The sequence below is a fragment of the Tenrec ecaudatus genome, chromosome 16 (assembly GCF_050624435.1).
Source record: "Tenrec ecaudatus isolate mTenEca1 chromosome 16, mTenEca1.hap1, whole genome shotgun sequence".
Lineage (NCBI taxonomy): Eukaryota > Metazoa > Chordata > Mammalia > Afrosoricida > Tenrecidae > Tenrec > Tenrec ecaudatus.
In genome coordinates this window covers 49,038,697-49,061,543 of record NC_134545.1, presented here as the reverse complement: position 1 = coordinate 49,061,543, position 22,847 = coordinate 49,038,697, and the positions used below count along the sequence as shown (strand labels likewise).

The following is a 22,847-nucleotide window of genomic DNA, read 5'->3' as shown; positions in this document are numbered from 1 at the left end:
TGCTGACCCCGGCTCCTCCTCCTAGCGCAGCTGTAGGCCTTGGCCTTGGCCTGTGCCTCGCTGTCCCCATCTACAAAACGTTGTTGCCCAATAGATCCCTGTCGCAGGCTGACTCAAGGCACCAAGGGATTGGGCCGCTGGGATCCCCAGCTTTTTATTGGCTGATGTATTTTTGGAAATAGAGCACCCGTCCTAGTCTGCCTTTGTCTGAAAGCCCAGCTGAAACGTGTTCATCCTCATTCACGGCACTCACCCCAGCCAGAAATCGAACCCGCATCCCTGCGTGGACGGCGAGAGCCTTCCTTCCCGCTGACCCCCTGCTGGCCTCACCTATAAAGTGAGGGGGTCACATTCGGGCTGTGGACGCAATGAGTTATTCCAGGGCATACATGTGCTCATCCTTGGAGTTTAGCAAGCACTAACAAAATCACGCCACCACTGCCGCGATGACCCTTTCTGTCTCCTCATCTAGCGCCTCAGCCCCAGCACCGTGCTCCACCCTCTAACTCTCCCTGCCACCTCCTCTCTCCCTGTGCCCCTCTCTAGCTCTGCCTCCTCCTTGAGACTGGGAGGGAGGACGGGAGTGCGCAGAACAAGCAACAAAAGACACCCCAGACTTACCACCCAGGAGCTGGGATGGCATGTGGGGCCCCCTGCACACTCAGCACCGACTTGTACCCAGACCAGTAGCGCTGCCCTGTGCCAGGCACCTTGCGGGAATGCTGGGTGTGCAAGAGGGGATGAGGTGTGCCCCTGCCTCCCTGGGATCCCTGTGCATGCTAGGCACCCGTGTCAAAGTGCACGCTTCTGTATCAGTTAGGTAACTCCGTAGCCACATACTCCTTACGCAGTTGGCTGCTCGCTGTGAATTCAGTGATTTGGATCCACCTGCTGCTCCACAGGAGGAAAGACCTGGAAGTCTCTTCCATGAAGATTCTGGCCTAGGGACCAGCCCCCCTCCACCCTCATAGAGCCAGTGGGAGTCTGAATGGACTCTCCAGCACGCAGCAGCAACAATAGACAATAAAAGCCCTGGGAGGAGGGCAATAAAAGCCCCAGGCAAGGGCGGCAAATGCAACTGTATACTCCCTGTAACAACCAACACCATGAAGTGGGGGATAATCTGCAGGTGGATAGACACACAGGCTGAACAGGTAGGGGACAGAGAATAAATAAGTAATCCCAAATATCTCTAGTTTCACACCCTGGAAATTCTAATGCAGACCAGTCCCTTAGGGGTGTCCAGTGTCCAGCAGGCAGCCTACTGCATGATGATACTGGGACTCCGGCTCCTTCCGTGTCATGGCACCCTGGTCACTGTGGAGAAGAATGATCATGGAGTATCTTATAAGTAGGTTTCTGCGAGCCCAGCACTTTCCATTGGCCGGAACCAGACAATCCCCACCCCCTTCCAAAGCCTGAAGGCTGAGCCCTCTAGCCCCAGCCTGGCAGCCTCTTCCCCTGGAAGGCAGCATGATGCTTTGGAAGTCATGGGCCATTTCTTCCTGGGGTGACCAATGATCCCCTTCGCTCAAGTCTCCCTCCAAGTCTCTTTGACCCCCATCCTTGAGGCAGGTGATGGGCACCGATGTGCACACACACAGAAGAAAAGGGCCCCACGGCCTCTGCTGGACAAAGGAAGCCCTTCCATCCTGCTCTCAGGGACCCTGCCTGAGCTTACATTTCCAAGGGCTGAGAGCAGTCTCATTAGCTAGTGTTCACCAGGGAGACTCCGAATGGTCCAAACTGTGCATACCTGCAGCTGCTGCTTCAAGTCCATGCAGAAGCCCCTTGGAAGAAAGGCCTGTGTGGCCGATTTCTACAGTTCAACGCTGACACACAGGGGCACCAGGAGTCAGAACTGCCTTTAGCTGAGCGGCACCATGGTGATTGCCAAGAACACGCACCTTACAAAAGGGGGCCAAGAAAGCGGTTGATGTATTTTCTCAGAAATATTGGTGTGCTGTGAAAGCACCAGCCATATTCCGTATAAGAAATAGCGGGGAAACTCTCACCTCCGGGGCTCCAGGAGCCAAAGTTGCATCCGATGGCCTCAAGGGCCGAGTGTTTGAGGTGAGCCTGGCTGACCTGCAGAAGGATCAGGTTGCCTTTCGGAAATCCGAGCTAATGACTGAGAACGGTCGGGGCAACAATTGCCTGGCCACCTTCCATGAAGTAGATCTTATGCGGGACGAGCTGTGCTCCGTGGTCGAAAACTGGCAGCCCGGGATGGAAGCTCATGTCGATGTCAAACTACCCATCTGTTCTGAGCTGGTTTTAATGAAAAACACAAGCATCAGACTCGGGAGACCTCTTACGCTCAGCACCCACAGGTCCGCTAAGCCCGAGAGAACCGACGGAAATCCTGACCCAGGAGGGGCAGACCAATGCCTGGAAACAGTGCTCCACGCATGGGCCCCGGCCAGCACTGGGAAAGACCTGGGAGAGGCTTGCCAGTCCAGCCATCCTCTCCACGATGCGTTCGTCAGGAAAGGGGACATGCTGCAGAAACCCACGTTTGAACGGGGAAAATTCACGGAGCTTCCAGGTGCAGGCGCCGGGTTCTGGAAAAACAACTGGTGATGAGACAGGTGTTGACGTGGAACGAGCCGATGGCTCTGAGCCACCGGTTCAAAGATCTGTTTTTAACAATCTCTTTGCCGGGGGTTGACTTACAGCAACTGGATGAGGGTGACTGGGGGTGTAGCAGGAGCAAACCCCCTTCTTGGCGCTTCGACACACTCCTCTCACCCCACTCTCCTCGACGCCAAGAGAGACAGGAGCCGGGACTCATGTGATCCCGTTTCCGAGGATGAAAGGAAGGCAGGAGAGCGGCTAAGTCACTGGGCAGGACTGCAGAGCACGCACTTGACAATGCTGCACTAGGTACCATAAAAGCACTCCCAAGGCCCTTCTTCCACCCAGAGGCAGGGCCCGCACCCTGACCTTTCCCAATCCCCGCCACCGCCTCCCTATCCAGGGACTCCGTCTCCACCTGGGGGCTTTTAATGATGATATGGACATTTCCCTGCTGCCTTCACACGGCTCCCTGAGCACCGAAGGTACTTGCGCCTCCCTCCGAGCTCTGCGGCCAAATTAGTCCGGGCTGCGCCGCCACGGTGGCCTTAATTGGATCTAATTTCCCCGACAGGAGTGATCTATCATGCCAGCAAGTTCATGTTTAAAATTTCCTTGAGATCAATCTCCTCCTCACCCTGCCGCCCCGGCAGGGCCAGGGTCCCACAGGCTGACCTTCGGCCCTTTGCTGCTAGCCCTGGCTCCCGCTCAACCTTCCCCAGGCCATAGGACGAGAAGTGTCCCAGGGCGAGGGGCTCTGGGGACCAGCTGACCCAGCTCCCTGGTTTTATGGTGGAAGAAGAAACCGGGCACAGAGACGTTAAGCACCTGGCCTCAGGCCACCCGATTCACTCGGGCAGTGGGGGTGCGGAGGTGAATCGTGCAGCGTCCTGAGCCTTGGAGACTCGTCCATCGGAAGGAAGCAAGCTGCCTGCCAGCTACCTCCTCATAACAACTCCGGTTGGAAAGGATCATCATTTCAATTGTACAGATGAGAAAGCTGAGGTTCAAAGGATTGAAGTAACTTTCTCAAGGCCGGCAATCTGGGAAGATCTGTCGGAATTCACCGGGTCTTTCTGCAAAGAGTAGAATCTCTCTTCCACCTCATGTGAGATGGCCAATGGATCGGCCATAGTAATGCCCCAAGGCTGGCAACTGGGTCTCAATAATGTGCCAACGCCAAGGGCTCGTCCTAGCTGACCTGGTCTCAGAAGAGCCGGTCGTGCGGGGTTCTCTCTGCTCAACTCCCTGCACCCTGTCCCCTGGGGACAGAACGGAAACTGTGGAAATTGGCTACTCTTCCTTTTGTGGAAGAACTGATTGCTGAGCACGTCACTGCATCCCCTGCTGTGTGGCACCCTCGTAGGTCACACCGCAGTGCCTGGGTTCCCAAGGCACAGGCTCGTGTTTAACAGAACCCCTTGCTCACACGCAGGAGAACACAAGGCAACCTGACCCTGTGTGTTAGAGGGGCAGTTAGGGGGGGCTTTGAAAGTGCTCCCTCTCAGTCCCTGTCACCAACTGAATAACCAGTGCCAGGCAGCATCCTAAGGAGCCTGGTGGCATAGTGGTTACCCGTCAGGCCAATACCCACAAGATCAGCCCTTCGAAACCACCAGCTGCTCCGTGGGAGAAAGATGAGGCTCTCCACTCCCGTAAAGAGTTACTGTCTCGGACGCCCCACAGGACAGCTCTCTCCCTGCCCTGTAGTGTCTATGAGCCAGAATCCTGAGTTTGGCCCGGGTTTCTGAGGCAGCACTGTTCTGAGTTTGCCATGATGCTGAAGTGGTCCCCACAACAGTCCTATGAGAAAGGTCCCATTATCATTCCCTTTGGCCAGGTGGGGAAGCTGAGGCACGGGGACTTCAGTCTCTCTCTCCCCAGAGAGACCAGGTCAACAGTGTCAGTGACAGGAGCTTCATGACTGCATACAAGTCTGATGGCCATCCTGCCCTGCTCCCCGCCCCCACCCCTAAATCAGCCCGGATTTCCCCTGTTGGAAAAGGCCCCGTCCTCCTGGGGCTCGATTGCCCAGCTCTGGGGTACCGCTTCCCAGGACACAGTACTGCCTGCCCCCTAGCCCCTGCTCCCTGGCTGGGTGACCTAAGACACAGCCCCCTGCATGCTCTGCCTCCGTTGCTCGCCTCTGGGCATCCACTCACTGGGCACCTCCCCTGCAGGTGAGATCACCACCACCTCCCTGCTGGACCGGGAGGTCAAGGCCGAGTACATCCTCATTGTGCGGGCAGTGGACGGGGGTGTGGGCCACAACCAGAAAACAGGCATCGCCACTGTGAGTACCCTTCCCGGGCCCTCACTCCCCACTTGCCAGCCAGGTCATCCCCTCAACTGTCTTCAGCAGAGATGTCCTGGGCCTCCAGGGAGAGTGGGGCCGGGCCCAAGCCCATCATCAGCCCAGGTATCCCTGGAGCCACCTCAGCAGTGGGGTAGAAAGGGCCTTCACCTGAGTTGTGCTGAGGCCCAAGGAAACAAAGGGGAGGGGTCTTCTCTGCTCTCTCCTCCAAAGGCCATCCAGTGGGTAGGCAGCAGAGGGCACAGGCGCCAAGGGAGTTGGGAGGGGCTTCCTGGCAGCACAGCCACTCAGAGTAGGAAGCTGGGCCAGGGGGAACCCTGGGACCAGTCCTTAGTGCCTCCCACCGCCCCCCACCCCCGACTCCACTCCCCCCCGCCGGCCAAGATGGGCTGTCTGGGCTTCCCTTGCTGGAACCAGGACAGTAAAGACCCAAAGCCCCATCCCACTCCAACACCTGAAATACACCCCCCCCCCAAGGAGCCTCTGAGTATAGGGAGCTACAGGAAGTCAGCTGGGTCATCTGGGTGAGCTCCTGACTGCCAAAGAGAATGGGGACTGAAAGACTGTAGCAGTCTCCCTGGAGGGAAAGCACCTGTCTCTGCCCTTTTCCCCAGCCCCTACCCATGGGCTTTCTCCCTGAGGAGACCTCTCCCCAAGGCCCTCACCCCAACCCACAGAACCACCCCTCCTTGCCCAGCCAGAAGGGCTGGGGCGGGTGTCATTGGCTGAGGACTTGCAGGCAAGCCCCCAGTGCCCTGTTCAGTCACAGGAAGCCCCAGCTAATAGGAATTTGAGCTCTATCAATAATTTACCTGGGCAGCAAGGGAGCGGGGAAATTGCTTGGCTTGTAGCTGAAACTAGGAAGCTCCTGGGATTGTATCGGCTCTCCCACCCCAGCTCCCCCAACCCTGTCAGTCACCTTCAGCCAAGACTAGGGATGAGGTGGGAGAAATCCTGGGATCGCAGCCAGGGTTTCAAGAGTCATGCCATCCATTCCCCTGTGTCCGGATGAGACAGTGCCTCATCCCTCCCCTCCTGGAGGGAACTGGCTCCCTCTTGTCCCTGTCCCAGAGCCCCCAAAGTGATGAAGTCCTTGGGGTTAGTCTCCTGATGCCCGGTAGGTAGCTGAATGTTACTCCTGGAGCAAGGTGTGCCCCACAGCGCCCCTTGTGGCCTCACAGGTGAACATCACCCTCCTGGACATCAATGACAACCACCCCACCTGGAAGGACGCTCCCTACTACATCAACCTGGTGGAGATGACCCCTCCGGACTCTGATGTGACCACGGTAGGTTGGTGGGGCGGCAGAACGGCCAACACTGCCCTTCCAAGATGGGTTCCTGTTCCCCCCCCCGGAGACCCCCCCCGCACCGCCCCCCACCCCCCACCCCCAGTGTGCCCTGGTGGGCTGGATGGTGTTTTGTATTTCTGTCGGTTAACTTTTGGAGCAGTGTCTGGGAAGCAGTCTGTGACAGGGTGAGGAGGGGAGCCTCTGCCCCCAGACCCTGGTGGCGGGAGCCCTCAGGCAGTCCAGGAACCAAGAGCGAGGCTGGTCCCCTTTGTCAGCCGCACTTCCCCTAAGACCAGGGCTGCCCTCAGGACTCTGGCCCCCTCAAAAGAGGTCCCTTCTTCTCCTGCCAAGGCCCAGGTCCCACCCTCAAAATGAGCAAACCTCAGGTCTGTCTCTGCACCTTTCCTCCTCCTGCAGCTGACCGCAGTCCTGCAGCCCTGGGGGGTCCCAGCCCAGCAGGAGGAGGAGGCGGGGGAGGTGCACTGCAGGAACTCATGGGAGGAGGATTTGCCTGGAGCCCACTGTGTGGGCACATCTGCTGGGGCCTGCACGCTGGGGTGAGGCTTGCACTGCCCGCTGGGGCAAGGACCCACCTGCACACGTGGCCAGCAGCAGCTAGGAAGCCGGGTCTGAGCACCCCCTCGTGGGGAGTGGGACTCCCACTGTGAGAATGCCTCCTCTGCCTCCCAAAGACCCCTTGGGGCTCAATGGTGAAGCTGTCCCCAGATGTCCACGGCGCTGCCGCCTCCACAGCCTTGACATGGTCACGCATGCAGGCTGGCGGCCCACGGAGCCTATTTGCAAATGCCTGCCACTTGTCCGCCTGCTCTCAGAGCAGAAGCGCAGTGCTGAGGGGACTTGCCCAACATCCCTGGAGTGAATAGTGTCCCAGGGCCCCAGGTCTGTCTTATGAGGAGAAAAGGGCTTGGAGAACACTCAGCCCAGCCCTTACGCCTCTGCTGCTCTGCAGGACCCCTGCTGGTGGCCCAGACCCAGCATCCCTGTGGGGTGGGAGGAAGATGGCAGGGAGAGAGCTCTCCAGGAAGCTGGCCCACCCTGAGCCCAAGCAACCGTGTCCTGCAATGCCCACCCTCATCCCTGCCCCCCACCCACCGTGCCCAGAAATGCCCACGTTCCGGGATGCAGGTGGAACTTGGTTGACCTAGAAGGGAGAGAGCCCCGCCTCCCATCCTTGTGTCTAAGCGCTGAGCAATTCCTTGTCCCAGACTCCCCTTGCAGAGATCTGAGCAGAATGGGTGACGAAAAGAGACTTTGATGTTCCTAAGTCCCCACCCAGCCAGGTTGGAGACCACAGCCCCGGCCATTCCCAGGGTCTCTCCAAGGCGCTGGACCTGAGCAGCGCTCTCTGCTGCCACCTGGTGGACCCTCGATCCCAAGAGCTGCCAAGCAGGGTGCCCATTCTGAACATCTGTCAAGCTCCCCGCTCACCTTCAGCTTGAATTTCGGGGAAAGAGGCGGTCCCTGGAAGAAAGTGACCCGATGGCCTTGCACAGAGCACCATCCTGAAAGGGTCAGCCTCGGGGGCAGGAGTATACCTGCTGGCTGGGGCTGCACCTGGCCTTGGGCACAGGGCTCTCTGGTGCCAGCAGTCTCCCCCAAATCGCCTCCCTTATGTCCTTCTAAGCCCGGAGCAGGCACAGCCGGCAGGCCAGGAGCCTGCTGCCCTGTGCGCCACCTTAATGAGAGTACCCACCTGACAGGATTATAATCTACATATACCGCTGACACATGGCGGGTGGCCATTGACTGATAGCCATAGCATCCAGGAGCCCTGGTGTCACCTTGTGAGGCTCAGGCAGCTAACTGCAAGGTCAGGGACCCGTTACATTCTCAGAAACCCCTTGGAAGCCCCCAGGGCAGTTCACCCCTGTCCTGTGGGGTCCGTGTGAGTCGGCACGGCCTCACTGGCAGTGGGTCTGGTTTCAGATGAGTGAAGAGCTGGCTCGGCTTGGTATTTTGGTGGTCATCGTTGTCCTCAGCCTGCACCCCCCACATACACCACCATCACCGCCCATCTTGCTCACTGAGGCGCCCAGCACTTGGCACCGTGCCAGGCACACTGTAGATGCTCACAAGATTTGTGAATGGGTGTTGTTGAAGGATTTGCTTAGCAGGGATGTCTGACCCTCCTGTCCCCATCTCACACACACCCCCTCCCTTGGCGACACCAGGTCAGGGTTGAGTCTTTCTTATCAGGAGGTGCCTACAGGAGGTCCCAGGGATGCCCCTGAAGGTGGTTCCAGCCCCTTGGAATCTAAGGCCCTGATGTCCATAAAGACCAAGGGAGCTGGGCTGCTCACCGAAGGTCAGTAGTTCAAAACCACCAGCCAGCCTCTCCACAGGGGACGCCCAAGGCGTCCCACACTCGCAAAGAGTGATGTCTTGGAAACCCGCGGGCCGTTCCGCCCTGTCCTCCAGGGCCGCAGTAAGTCGGCATCGACTCGATGACAGTCAGGGGGTGGGTGTGGCAGTGGGCGTTTATGGGGTCAAGACCGTGGGCATTTACCCCCACCCGCACCCCCAACACACCCACCCCCAGGCCTGTGTAGCGTGTCGGGCAGATTCTGTTTGCAAGTGAGCTTTGGGTCCACCTTTCCCTCCCAGCTCCAGCAGCCTCCTCCAAGGACAGGGCCGTGGGGCATTGATTTAGAGCCTCTCAGGACCCTCCAGCAAAAATGAGGGCAAAGGGGTGGGGGAGAGGGATTCCCTGCCAGGTCCCGGGGGGGAAATGGCGCGAATGCAATGGGAAATAATGAGGGAGAGTAGCCAATCACCGGCCTCCCTGTGTCCCCACGCTGCCTGACCAGCACTGCGCCCTGCCCCCACCCCACCCCAGCCAAGGTGCCCTCTGGCCTAGGGTGTAGAGAGAGAAGGCACAGAGAGCAGAGTGCTGGCCTTGGATAGGGCATCTAACTGCTCTGTCCCCCAGCTCCCCAGCCAGAAAAACAGGGGCCGGATCTCCCCTCTAACTGCAGGAAGAGGTGCCCTTGAAATCCGAAGAGGGTAGGTCTCCTGGTCCTCCACAGAATGCTGTGCTGGAATATGCCCTGGCTCTTCAGAACCCCGACCCTGCTCTTCCAAACAGGAGGGAGTGGGCCCTCTTTGTGGAAGTCAGGGAAACTGAGGCAACAGTCTGTAGCACAGCAAGGGTTCCTGGTATGGGGTGGGCTGGACAGGGTACAGGGGTGAGGAGGAAAGGCTGCCTCCCTCCTCCCCCGCCCCCTGAAGCCAGAGCGGCTGGAGGGCTCGGGGTTTCCGCCTGCATCAGCCTCTCCTTGACCACTCTGGGGCCCATGGGCAGATGGGAGTCCTTGGCCAGAGCAGCCCATCGATCTGTTCTGGTCTGGTGGCCCCAGAGACACCTCCAGCTGGGGAGGAAGCCAGAGAGGGACAGAGTCTGCTGCCAAAGCACAAACGGCCCCACGCCAAGTAAGATGAAGGAGCTGACAGCGCTGAGTGTCCTGGAGTTAAGAATGATACTGTCCTGGCACAACCCCGGGGACTGCGGTCACCCCTCCCATTGATCTTGTCCACCCCTGATGCCACAGCGGCACAGGGTGCAGGCACGGGGACTGCTGAAGGGGCCCCCAGGGTGGTGCTCTGTGACCTTGAGTCTGACCCTCTCCTCTAGGAGCTGTGCTCTTCCCCTGCGCCCACCCCCACCCCAGGACAGGCGGGCAGGGAGGTGGTGAGAGCAAAGCGGCAGGCACAGGAGCCCTTAGTGAGAATGAGAAGTTCCCAGAGCCTTTGCCTTCTGTTCGCCTGGTGGCTTCGCAGTATCTGGGACAGCACCGAGCACGATCCCATCCTGGGTGGGAGCTGATGAGTGGTGAACCAGGAAGGGGGCTGGAAAGCTAGAGGGGCCAGGGTTTCTGGGCCCCCAGACCCGAGACACTTTCTCTTCCCAAAGAGGTTCACCCACCTCCCTCCTTTAGCCTACCCTGCCCTGTACCTGCCCCAACTCCCTGGGACCCACCTACTTTTCAAACCAGGGCACAGCCCTGAGTTCCCTCCTGGAGCCTGGACATCCTTGTTGTCACAGAAGCTTGATCTTCTTTTGCAAATCAATGTACCATCAAAAGCTCCAAAGGAAGGAAGAGGTCGTTTTGAGCACAAGGAACCCAGTTTCCAAAGCCCAGGGCTGAAAGTCCCACTGAAGAATAGCCGGGGGCACTGAGGCTGTTGAGAAAGCGGGGCCCTCGTGTACAGCTCCTATGAGTGTCAGACGTGTGGCCTCCGTGGAAACAACGTGGTAGGTCCTCAACCAGGACCCAGCAAGTCCACTCCCAAAGGACTTGATGTGGCCATCGACCTCAGGAACTGGGGGTCCAGCTCTGGTCCCTTATCCTTGATAGGTAGATAGGTAAGTAGGTAGGTAGGTAGGTAGGTAGGTAGGTGAGTAGGTAGGTAGGTAGGTGAGTAGGTAGGTAGGTGAGTAGGTAGGTGAGTAGGTAGGTAGGTAGGTGAGTAGGTAGGTAGGTAGGTAGCTAGGTAGGTAAGTAGGTAGGTGAGTAGGTAGGTAGGTAGGTAGGTGAGTAGGTAGGTAGGTAGGTAGGTAGGTGAGTAGGTAGGTAGGTGAGTAGGTAGGTAGGTAGGTGAGTAGGTAGGTGAGTAGGTGGGTAGGTAAGTAGGTGAGTAGGTAGGTAGGTGAGTAGGTAGGTAGGTAGGTAGGTAGGTAGGTAGGTAGGTAGGTGAGTAGGTAGGTAGGTAGGTGAGTAGGTAGGTAGGTAGGTGAGTAGATAGGTAGGTAGGTAGGTAGGTAGGTAGGTAGGTAGGTAGGTAGGTAGGTAGGTAGGTAGGTAGTTAGGTGAGTAGGTAGGTAGGTAGGTGAGTAGGTAGGTAGGTAGGCGAGTAGGTAGATCAAAGAACTTGAAGCAGGGAATCAAGCAGACATGTGTGCTCCAATATTCATCTTAGCACCGGTTATAGTAGCCAGAGAGGGAAATACCCTAAGCGTCCATCCAGAGACAAATGGATGAGCAAGATCTGGGGCATGCACATGGGGACATGATTCAATCATGATGAGTCCCGATGCATGCTAAACACCAGTGTGCTCGGTGACACACGCCAGGTACAGACAGACACATATGGTGTGAATCCACTTATACAAACTATCCGGAACTGGCAAAATCCTAGAGATGGAAAGTAGATTAGAGGTTACCAGAGGCTGGGGGACGAGGACACGGGGTTCTTGCTGAATGGGTACAGAGTTTCTGTCTGAGGAGGTGACCGAGTTGAGGAACTAGACAGTGGGGGTGGCTCCACAGGGCCCTGGGGAGCATGAACATCTGAGCTCAGCTGCCACCTGGCTCAACGCCCCCAGCGTCCGACAGAAGAGAGGCCAGGCACTCTCCGTCAGCAGGATCACAGCCGCAGAAGATCCCATGGGGCACAGCTCCACCCTGGACTGTCGGGTGGCTATGAGTTGGAATCCGTTCAACAGCAGCAGGTTCCTCGGTGTGTGTCTGTGTGGTTACCCAACAGTGTGCGTGCAATGAATGTCCCTGAGATGTGTGCTTAAAGATGGGCACAACCAAAAATTCTGTACCCATGCACAGCCATCATCCAGGCCAGCTCATGACCCCAGAAGGCAGAGTTGAACTGCCCCCATGGGTTTCTGAGCCCCGAGGGGTCACAAACCTAAGGAGTCCCCATCTTTCTCCTGCTGAGTGGCTGGCGGTTTCAAACAGCTGACCTTGCAGATCGCAGCCCAGTGCGTAGCTACGACCCCAGCAGGGCTCCTCTGAGGGGCTTAAAAAAGTTTATGAAAAATAGAAATAAAAGATAATGGGATTATCCCATGGACTTTGTGAAGTCCGCTCATATATTCGGTACATTTCACTGCAATAAAATAGCACTTCTAACATCGGGCAGTGTAAGATATGCTAATAATAATAATTTATAACTTACCAAGGTTCATGAGGGAGGGGGCAGTGAGGAGGGAGGAGAGAAAACTGAGGAGCTGATTCCAAGAGCCAAAGTGGAAAGCAAATGTTTTGAAAATGATGGGCCAACAAATGTACAAATGTGCTTGGTGCAATGGATCTATATATGGATTGCAATAAGAGTTGTATGACAACACCCCCCCCCCTATAAAATGATTTAAATTTAAAAAATAGCACTTCTAAAAAGCTCAACCAAAGATTTGGACGCCCTGGTCATGGTCCTTCTGGGGGCCCTCCCTAAAACTCTGGCACACCTGGCAAGGAAGGGCACAGAGACATGCTAGTGGTGCCTGGTGGTCACTAGCATGGAATCTCAAAGGACCAGAGACCGGGATGGCATCCCAGCTGTGGAGGCTGGTCCAAGGTGGCGGATTAGGCAGCTATGCCCCCTCAGATCTTCTACAACAAAGACTCAAGAAACCAAGAGAAACAAACCTGAGAGACGACCCTGAAACCCAGAGCTTCAAAGGAAAGGATAAGGAGGAAGTCGTTCAAATACTGGTGAGAAGAGACGGAATAGAAGCATCACTTAAGGAGCTATGCGCAGCCATGAATGGCCAGTTGGCCTGGCACAGCACCACCGTATGGAACTATTACAAGCAATGTTGAAATTCCAACAGGAACGAGCTCCTTTTGTTCAGGACCACACCAATACCCCCATGCGTGGTGCTCAGCAGAAGAGAGGTCTAACCCCACTTGCCCAACAACCAGTGGGAGCCCTCCTCCCCTCCTGCCTGGACTGTGCCACTTATTTTTTCTTTGTCATTTCTTCATAGTTCTTCCCTCCCCTCCTTCTTATTTGCCTTCTCACTTTTGCCAGGAACCAGTGAGCCTACCATACTATACCACCATGCCCGAGAGCCCATCCACTGGGCACATGCCACCTATACCAGACTACTGGACCGATGACAGAAGGCACTCCATGCCATTCAGACCTCCCTCAGTTTCTCTACAAGACCAGTGAGACTTGTGCCCACACTCCCACCTGCTATCAACTTAACCTAGAGACGGAGGGGGGATGCCCCAATGCTGCCAAACTACTGCCTCTGATACCTGGATGTCTGATGGGGCTCCATAAGGCTCATGAGAAAAAATAGGACTAAACGGTCATGGGAGTTTTCTGCAAACTTTTTAATCGCACATACACCCAAACCAGAATAAGATGGCTCAAACATGAACTACCAGTGGAACTACCTGGTAAGGAATTCAAAAGAATTCTTCTTAGACCCCGTCAACAGACTGAAAAGGAGATCAAAGGATATGCAAACAATGCCCAGAAAACCATAGACAAACTTAAGGAAAGCACAGACCAAACTCGAGAAAAGTTCAGCAAAACAATACAAGAACAAACTGACAATACAGAGGGGAAACTAGAAACCATACAACAGAAAGCAAATAGACATCCAGAAGACTGATGCTTTGAAGGGGCAAAGGAGCGGAATTGAACCAGTGGAACTCACTACATTGAGGACAGATTTCTTAGTCTCTTAGAGAAACAATCAGGGACATTTTTTTAAACAGAAAAGCATGAGATTTATATGGGACACCATCAAGAGGAATGTGTCACCTAGTCTTAGAACTCCAGAGCAGGAACAAACACACACAGGTGCATGTGTGTGAGCACAAATAAACACCAAGGAAAACGTTGGATGAAAATATGCCTTCAAAAAGCTCAGTGAACCCCAAATGATTGATCATGGAAAGAAAATCACCAAGACATGTCACGATCAAACTTCCCAAATTAAAGGAAGAATCTGGAAGTACCTGAAGACCACGTTACCTGCAAAGGAGAACCTATATAAATAACAGCGTTCTTTTTTCTCAGCAGAAACTTTACAAGCAAGAAAGTAATGTGGTAACATATATGAAACACTGAATTTTTTAAAATTGCCAACCAAGAATTACATATCCACCAATACCTATCTGTCAACTACAATGGGGGCAAAAGTGAAATTGGGAGTTTCACGTGAACAGAAATTTAGGCAACTTGTAAGAACCAAGTCAACCTTACAAGAAATCCTGAAAGGAACTCTGCCGACAGAGAACCAACGCTGAGCGACAAGGACCCCAGAGTGAGACCACGACGCCATCACCCAGAAATCAGCCCCAATACAGAAGTAGCAAAAGCAAAGTCAACCTACAAGAATGAAAATAGGGCCCCAGATGTGACGGTTTGTACAGGATACCAACTACCAAGTAAATGGGAGAAATGGTGTCGTTACAGAATTTCCAGCTGAAAGGGAAGTTAAAATGCAACCAAGAGACAACAGAGTGCTTGAAACTTAGAAAAACAACAACAAATCACAGGGTAGTTAAAAAGAACAGGAGTACGCCTCACCAAACCTTTTAAAAAGAAGAAAATCTTAAAGCGTCAATAAACACTGCTACAACAGCAAAAAGCAAACAAAGAAACAAAAGACGTGATAAGAAAGTCCATAAGCAAAATTAACTCGGCACAGAAAAATACATGGAATAACAAAACCTTCAAACACACACACAGAGCAAATTGATAACGGCAAATTCACGCCCGCTGATAATGACACTGACCATAAATGAATTAAATGTGCCGATCAAGAGACATGGAGCAGCAGAATGGATATGAAAACATGGCCTATCGATGGGCTGTTCACAAGAGACATGCCTTAGGCACAAAGTTAAAAGCCCAGAGATGGGAATATATAGGCATATATGTCTATATCAAGCTCACATCAATCAAAGAATAGCAGGAGCGGCAGTACTGGTTTCTCATAAAATGGACTCGGAGACCAAGACCAGGAAAAGAGACAAGGACGGAAGGACCGTCTATGATGATTAAAGAGTCAATAAAACAGGACATAAATTAGTAAATATCCACTTAGCTAATGAAGCCTAAAGAACATGAGTCAAACCTTAGCAGAACTGGAAGGATCAATGGACGACTCAATAATCGTAGTAAGAGACTGTAATACACCACTTTGAGGGGCACAGAACTGCTAGAAAGAAACTCAGTGGAGGTGCAGAAGATCTGCGCAGTGCGATCAGCCATCTAGACCATAAACGTATACGGAATAGCCACCTAACAACACCATAGCATTCTCTTCCAGGGTCCCTGTGAGGCCACAAAGCATGCCTCAAACATGTCATTTTGAAGACATCAGAATTCTGCAAAGCATCTTCTCAGACCACAGTGCTATAAAGGTAGCTATCGGTAGCAGAAAGATCAAGTGGGGAAATCCAACACGTGAGAACTGAATAACAGCCTGCTTAAAAACTGCCCGGTAATAGGAGAAAGTGTTAAATTCCTTGAATCAGACATGAATAAAAATACAACATACCGAAGTCCTTGAGATGCAGCAGAAGCAGCATTCAAAGAACCATTTAGCCGTAAAAACACACATTGAGAAAGAAAAATCAAGATCAATGCCTTAACCCAACATCTCCAACAACCAGAGAAAGAACAGGAAGGGCGTGGAAGCCCTGTAGTCACCCTGGGGAAGGCCAGCATGCTGGGTAAAGTGGGGGCAGCGGAAGAGAGGAAGGCGCTCAAGGACATGGATGGACACTGGCTGCCGCAATGGGCGCAGGCATAGAGCAACCGTGAGGACGGCGCAGGACCAGGCAGTGTTTTGTTCTGTGGTGCATGGGGTCACTATGGGTCGGAACCAACTCAAGGGCCCCTGACAGCAACAACATAGTCACCAGAATAAAGAAAACAGACACGATGTGGACAGAATAGATGGAGCCGAAGGCATCAACAAGATTAGAAATTGAAGAGCTGGTACTTTGAGAGGATTCGTCAAACTGACCAACGACTGGAAATTTGAACAAAAGATAAGAAAGAGAAGGTGCCACCACATGAATAAGGAATAAGGAGATCCTTCCCACCCCTCTGCCCTGTCACGGGAGCGTGGCTGCCTGTCACCTCGCCTTGTCTTCTCAAGAGACTCCCGACCAAGACGTAAACGCAGAATCATCCAATTCCCAAGGAATCTGTATGAAAATTGGCAATGAAGTCAGGTGGGCAGCTCGCAGAGGAGACACTGAGGGAGAGTCCAGCCGGGCCGTTAAGGAGTTACACATGGGATTCAATTCACCGAGGGTCACGAGCATCCTGCCATCTCAAGTTCACTCCCATGCTACCGTCGCAAGTTGGCATTTTTATCACAACCGGATCCATTGAACCTATGTTAGAGAACTTCTGTCTCCTTCCTCTGTTTTTATGCCAGCACATTAAGATCTTGATGAATAAATGTGTGAGGCTTTCTTTTAAATAATTGAAATAAGTGGTGCCACACAGAAGCAACTAAACTAAAAAGAACAATAACTGAGCCATACCACAACAAATTTAGGGAGGAAAAACAGGCAAATATCTAAGAGCACATTACCTACCCAAACTAACAAATCTGAGTTAGAAAAATATAAGCAGCTCCATCACAAGAAAATTCACCGCAAGAAGAAAGTCCCAGCCTGGCCAGCTTGACTGACAGATTCTACCAAACACCATTCGAATGAGCCGGCAGCAATTCACTCCACCAGCTCCACATAGAGACAAGGGAGGGGGGGGCACGTCCAGATTCATTCTATGAAGCAAACAAAACCCTGGTACCAACATCAGGCAAAGACACTTCTAAGAAAGAAAATGTGTAGACCAATATTCTTTTTTTTTAAAATGTTTTATTAGGGGCTCATACAACTCTTATCACAATCCATACATATACATACATCAATTGTATAAAGCACATCCGTACATTCCCTGCCCCAATCATTCTCAAAGCATTTGCTCTCCACTTAAGCCCTTTGCATCAGGTCCTCTTTTTTTTTTCCCTCCCTCTCCTCTCCCCTCTCCCTCATGTGCCCTTGGTAATTTATACATAGTTATTTTGTCATATCTTGCCCTATCCGGAGTCTCCCTCCCCCCCCCCCTTCTCTGCTGTCCCTCTCCAAGGGAGGAGGTCACATGTGGATCCTTGTAATCAGTTCCCCCTTTCCAACCCACTCACCCTACACTCTCTCAGCATCGCCCCTCACACCCTTGGTCCTGAAGGTATCATCCACCCTGGATTCCCTGTGCCTCCAGCCCTCATATGTACCAGTGTACAGCCTCTGTCCTATCCAGCCCTGCAAGGTAGAATTCGGATCATGGTAGTTGGGGGGAGGAAGCATCCAGGATCTGGGGGAAATCTGTGTTCTTCATCGGTACTACCTCACACCCTGGCTGACCCATCTCCTCTTGCTTCTGAGCTAGATGGCCGCTTGTTTATCTTCAAGCCTTTAAGACCCCAGTCACTATCTCTTTTGATAGCCGGGCACCATCAGCTTTCTTCACCACATTTACTTGTTCACCCACTTTGGCTTCAGCAGTTGTGTCGGGAGAGTGGGCATCATAGAGTACCAATTTAATAAATGAAAGTATTCATGCATTGAGGGAGTGCTTGAGTAGAGGCCCAAGGTCCTTCGGCCACCTTAATATTAAACCTATAAATGTAGACTCTTAGATCTATTTCCCCATCCTCATATATATGTTTGCATGTACGTGTCTGTCTAGACCTCCATAAATGCCCCTTGACTCCCAGCTCCTTCCTCCCTCTCCCTTGACTTTCCTCCTGCCCTACTACCATGCTCCGTCTCAACCTGGGCTACAGCTATACCTCTTCTCTATGCAACCTTACCCTTGATCGTTCCCCATCAGGCCTGCCACTCCCCCCTCACTACCATTTTGGGTCCCATGTTGTTCCCTTGTCCCTGTGTTTATTAACACCACTTCCTTACCCTCCTCCCCCTCCCCCACCCGGAGCTGTCTGTTCCCCCCGGAACTGTCTGTCCCATTGTTTTTCCTCCAGATAGTTCATCCAGCCTGTCCTATTCAGACAGACCTGTGGAGACACTAACATGCACGAAAACAAGACAGTGGAAAACAAAGCAACAGTATACAACCAGACAACAAAACAACAAAAACAAACCACTGACAAAGCACAAAACAAAACACTTCACAAAAGAAAGGCTTGTAGTTCATTCAAGGATCGTTTGCTGGCCCTTAGGAGCATTTTCCAGTCCAGTCTGTTGGGGCACCACGCCCTGGCCCCAAAGTCCACTTTCAGCATTCCCTGGGGACCTTGCCACTCCATTCCCTTGCTGTTCCGCTGCACTCCCCCAGTGCTTTGCCTCGGCGTGGTGGGATCAGGTCAGGTGCAATTCCCACACTGTGTCTCCGGTGCTGTCCCCTGTATCGCCCTTAGTCACTGAGGGGCATCATGTCTCATAGTGGGGCCAGCCATGTTGTTCTCTCTGTGGACTGGCTGCTCTACTCAGGAACATCATCCTCATGGCCTGGTGGGCCAGGCTGTGTTCCACTGTCTCCTCCTGCCCCTTCATCTGCTCCCGTGTGCTCTGATCAGATATGTCCATCGCCCAGAGCTGCAGAATCAATGTCATCCTTTGAAACAAATTCTTTTGGGGGGAGGGGCAGGAATCCACTTAATTTTTGGTGCTGGGGCCAGCCTCCCAGACCTCTCCACTGGTTCCCTACTCCACGCCGGGATATTTCATTCACACCTTGCGGCACTGGGTTGAAGTCTGGTCCCACTTTCCCTGTGGAGATATAAACAATACCCTCCCCTTGGGTGGATTAATGCCCCATGACCCCACTACCCTTTTCTTCCTTGTATTCATCCTTTTGTTTTCCTTTCCCCCCCTCCTCCACCATTGTCTACCATGTGCATCCCTGGTTTTGGTCTGGTCTCTGCCATACTACACAGTCTTCACCCCAGAAATGTTTGTATACAGTAGCTTTTTTCCCTATGCCACTTTTGCATTAAAAAAATTTTTTTAAATACTTACCTCAGCGGGCTCATGTTGTTCTTGTCCTTTTGTGCCTGACTTACCTCGCTTAGCATGATTTACTCCAGCTCTTCCCATGCCGCTATGTGCCTCATACGTTCATCACTGCTTTTTAGTGATGGGTAGTACTCCATTGTATGTATATACCACAGTTTTTTAATCCAATCATCAGTTGATGAAATTTGGGTTGCTTCCAACTCCTTGCAATTGTGAACTGTGCCGCAATGAACATTGGAGCACAGATGTATGGTCTTGGTTTGTTTCTTGCCTCTTCTGGGTATATGCCCAGTAGGGGGATTGCTGGGTCATATGGTAACTCTATTTCCATCTGTTTTAGGTATCGCCAGATCGATTTCCATAGTGGCTGTACATACTTACAGGCCCACCAGCAGTGGATGAGAGTTCCTGGCTCCCCACAGCCCCTCCAACACTTGTTGCTTTCTGATTTTTTGAATTGGGCTACCTTTGAGGGTGTCAGGTGGTACCTCATTGTTGTTTTAATTTGCATTTCTCTTATGGCTAAAGATCGGGAACATTTCCTCATATGTTTGTTGGCCATTCGGATTTCTGTCCCTGTAAAATTTCTGTTCAAGTCCTTTGCCCACCTTTCAAGTGGGCTATTGGTTTTTTTCTTTTTGGAAGCTAGCAGAGTATTGTAGATTTTAGTAATAAGGCCTTTGTCTGATGTGTCATTGCTAAAGATGTTTTCCCAGTCTGTGGACTCTCTTATTACTCTCTTGGTGAATTCTTTAGATGTACACAAGTGTTTTATCTTCAGTATATCCCATTTGTCAATTTGTGCCTCCTCTGTGTTTGTGTCCTTCCCTATTTCTGATAGCCTGTGTATTCCCAGTGCCAAAGTTCTCAAGTTGGTCCCAATTCCCTCATTGATGGCCCTAATAGTTTGGGGTTTAACTTCAAGGTCTGTGATCCACCTTGAGTTTATTCTTGTGCATGGAGTGAGATAAGGGTCTTACTTCATTTTTCTGCATGTGGATATCCATTTTTTCCTGCACCACTTGTTAAAGAGGGCATCGGCTTCCCATTTGATATATTTGGGGCCCTTATCAAAGATCAGCTGTGTGTATGCTGATGCTTTTATTTCTGGGTTTTCAGTTCTTTTCCATTAGACCTATATTCTTCCTGCAATGAATATAAATGCGAAAGTTCTAGCCAATACTATCCAACAACAGATCCAAAAAAATAATCCATCATGACCATATTGGGTTTGCAGGGGTAATTTGATGTTCAAAAACAACATAATGTACCACATAAATAAAACAAAGGAAAGAGATACATGATCTTATCAGTCAATACCGAAAAGGCATTTGGCAGCATTTGGCAAAATCCAACACCCATTCCTGATAAAAAAACCACTGGATCAGTAGGAATACACAGGAAATTCCTCAACATAACTAAGGGCAAATACATTAAACCAATGGTCATCCTTCACTTAATGGAGAAATACTTTCAAATACAATACCCTTTGTCTCTATTCCTATTTTACATTGTATTAGCAGTCCCAATCGGAGCATTAAGGCCAGATAGGAAAATAAAAGAAGACGATCTCAGAGACTCCAGAAAAAAAGGCTGGAGCTAATAAAATGATTGAGCAACATGACAGGATACAAGCTCAATATACAAAAATCAGAGTCATGTACACCAAGAAAGAGAACTTCACAAAGGAAATTTGGAAAACAATACCATTTACAATAGCCACCCCAAAGCTACGTAGAATAAATCTAACCAAAGAGACAGAAGATCTTTACAAAGAAAATGATGATACACTACTACAAGAGAGCTACAGAGATGGAAAAATACACCATGCTCTTGAATAGAAGACTTAATGTTGTGGAAATGTCAATACTATCCAACATGGTCTACAGAGATAGTGTAATCCGGATCCAAATTCCATCATCTTTCTCAAAAGTATTAGGAAAAGGAATCACCAACTTTACATGAGAAAGGAAAGAGACCCCAGGTAGGAAAATCACTGCTACGAAAGAACAAAGCTGGAAGGCTTATGCTTCCTAATCTCAAAGCGCATGACACAGCCGCAAAAGGCAAACCAGCCCGGCACTGGCACGTACAGTCACGGACACATTGGCCCGTGAAATAAAATTAAGAACCAGAAGTAAATCCATGTGCTCCATCCCCACCAGACTGGCCCCTATGCACCTTAACGCCTAGAATTTGCCCAGTAGCTCACTTTTAACCCAACAATAGGCAGGCCTATAAGGTGAGCCCATGGAGGCTACCATTCCTACGAGATCAAAGGCACAGGATAAAGTTCAGAGGGTAGGAAGGGAGATGGGAAACCCAGGTGCCAGGGGTATGAGCTCAGGTAACCCCGAGCAGGAAACCGTGGACACAGAGAGACTTTCCCGGCCGGGGCCAGGCTCCCCCAGGGGCACCCACCACCCCCATGTGACCTGAGACCCACCTCTCGACCTCAATGAAAGTGGTCTGCCCCCTGCTCTCCCCTTGGCAGGTGGTGGCTGTGGACCCAGACCTAGGCGAGAATGGCACCCTGGTATACAGCATCCAACCACCCAACAAGTTCTACAGCCTCAACAGCACCACGGGCAAGATCCGCACCACCCACGTCATGCTGGACCGGGAGAACCCCGACCCCGTCGAAGCAGAGCTGATGCGCAAGATTGTCATCTCCGTCACCGACTGTACGTGCCCTCGCTCCCGCCCGCCCCCGCACCTTGGGCTGGAGCCCCAATACTCAGGGGCCTGGGGATCTCCTCAAATGCTTTCCATTTGTCCCTGGGGTCTTGGGACCTACTCAGGAGTGGTAGAACACACACTTCCCAGTTATGAACCCCCCTCCCCCCAAAGCACACTGGGGGTATATGGGGATCTGGGAGGGATTTGAAGACTTGGCTGCTTCCTGGAGGGGCTACCCAGATGGGAACATGGGATAGGGGTGGTCTCTGAATCTGCCTCCCTCCCACCCTCTTTCCTCTCCCCACCCCTCTTCCTCTTGAACCCTCTGGCCTCACTCCCACCCACCCCACCCGCAGGTGGCAGGCCCCCTCTCAGAGCCACCAGCAGTGCCACGGTGTTTGTGAACCTCCTGGACCTCAATGACAATGACCCCACGTTTCAGAATCTGCCATTCGTGGCCGAGGTGCTGGAGGGCACCCCTGCGGGGGTCTCCGTCTACCAGGTGAGTGTCGCTTTCCTGGCTCCCGATCCTGCCCTCAGCTCCCCTCGCCTCACTCCTGCCAACCAACGGGTGGGTGGCAGCAAGGGTCCCTGTAAAAGGGGCCTGCCGGCCTGGGCAGTCAGTCCTGTGAGAGATGAGGAATGGGTGCCATCGTCTGGGAAGGCATCGGGAGGAAGGAAGGCCGCGGCTGGGGGTTGAAGGGAAAGTGGATTTAGAGAGGGGGGGGCACCGCAGGGATTTGAGGAAAGTCAGAGCAGAAATAGGGAACTCCTGGTGGTGCGGATGGTTCCGTGCCTGGCTGCTGAGAGTATGGCCGTCTGGATCCACCCAGAGATGGTGCAGGGAATCCCCCACCCCTGGAAGCACCGGCTCCTCTGCGGCGTGGGCTGCCATGAGCCTAAGACACGTGACAGCAACTGGCTTGTGTTGGTTCAAGGCAGAAAGAAACAGAGAGGGAGGCAAGCCGATGATGGAAGACCAGCTGGAGAGCATCTCCGGACATGTTATGGGGATCGGGTCCCAGACCCTCTGCCCTCAAGCCCCCAGAGAGTTCTGTAACAGGAAGAAAGTCCATTTGAGTGTAGCCCAAGTACCCACCCGTCACAGAGAGCCCCATAGGTGGGACTCTCTCCATTTGACTCAGGTCCTGTGGCCAGCAGAGGCTGCGTTCCATCTTGAACCCAGCTTCTGGTTCATCCCCCTTC

At 52.6% G+C, this 22,847-nt stretch overlaps 1 protein-coding gene across 3 annotated transcripts in view; it reads left to right on the top strand.

Annotated features, from left to right (window-relative positions):
- The window catches only part of CDH23 (cadherin related 23), a 410,239-nt gene that overhangs the window by 272,725 nt on the left and 114,667 nt on the right, over window positions 1-22,847 (top strand). For all 3 annotated transcript variants that reach the window (XM_075533399.1, XM_075533398.1, XM_075533397.1), the window contains 4 exons: window positions 4,758-4,870; window positions 6,073-6,180; window positions 21,457-21,646; window positions 21,998-22,143. In XM_075533399.1, the coding sequence (XP_075389514.1) occupies window positions 4,758-4,870; window positions 6,073-6,180; window positions 21,457-21,646; window positions 21,998-22,143 (557 nt within the window). The remainder of the gene's footprint in view (window positions 1-4,757; window positions 4,871-6,072; window positions 6,181-21,456; window positions 21,647-21,997; window positions 22,144-22,847) is intronic.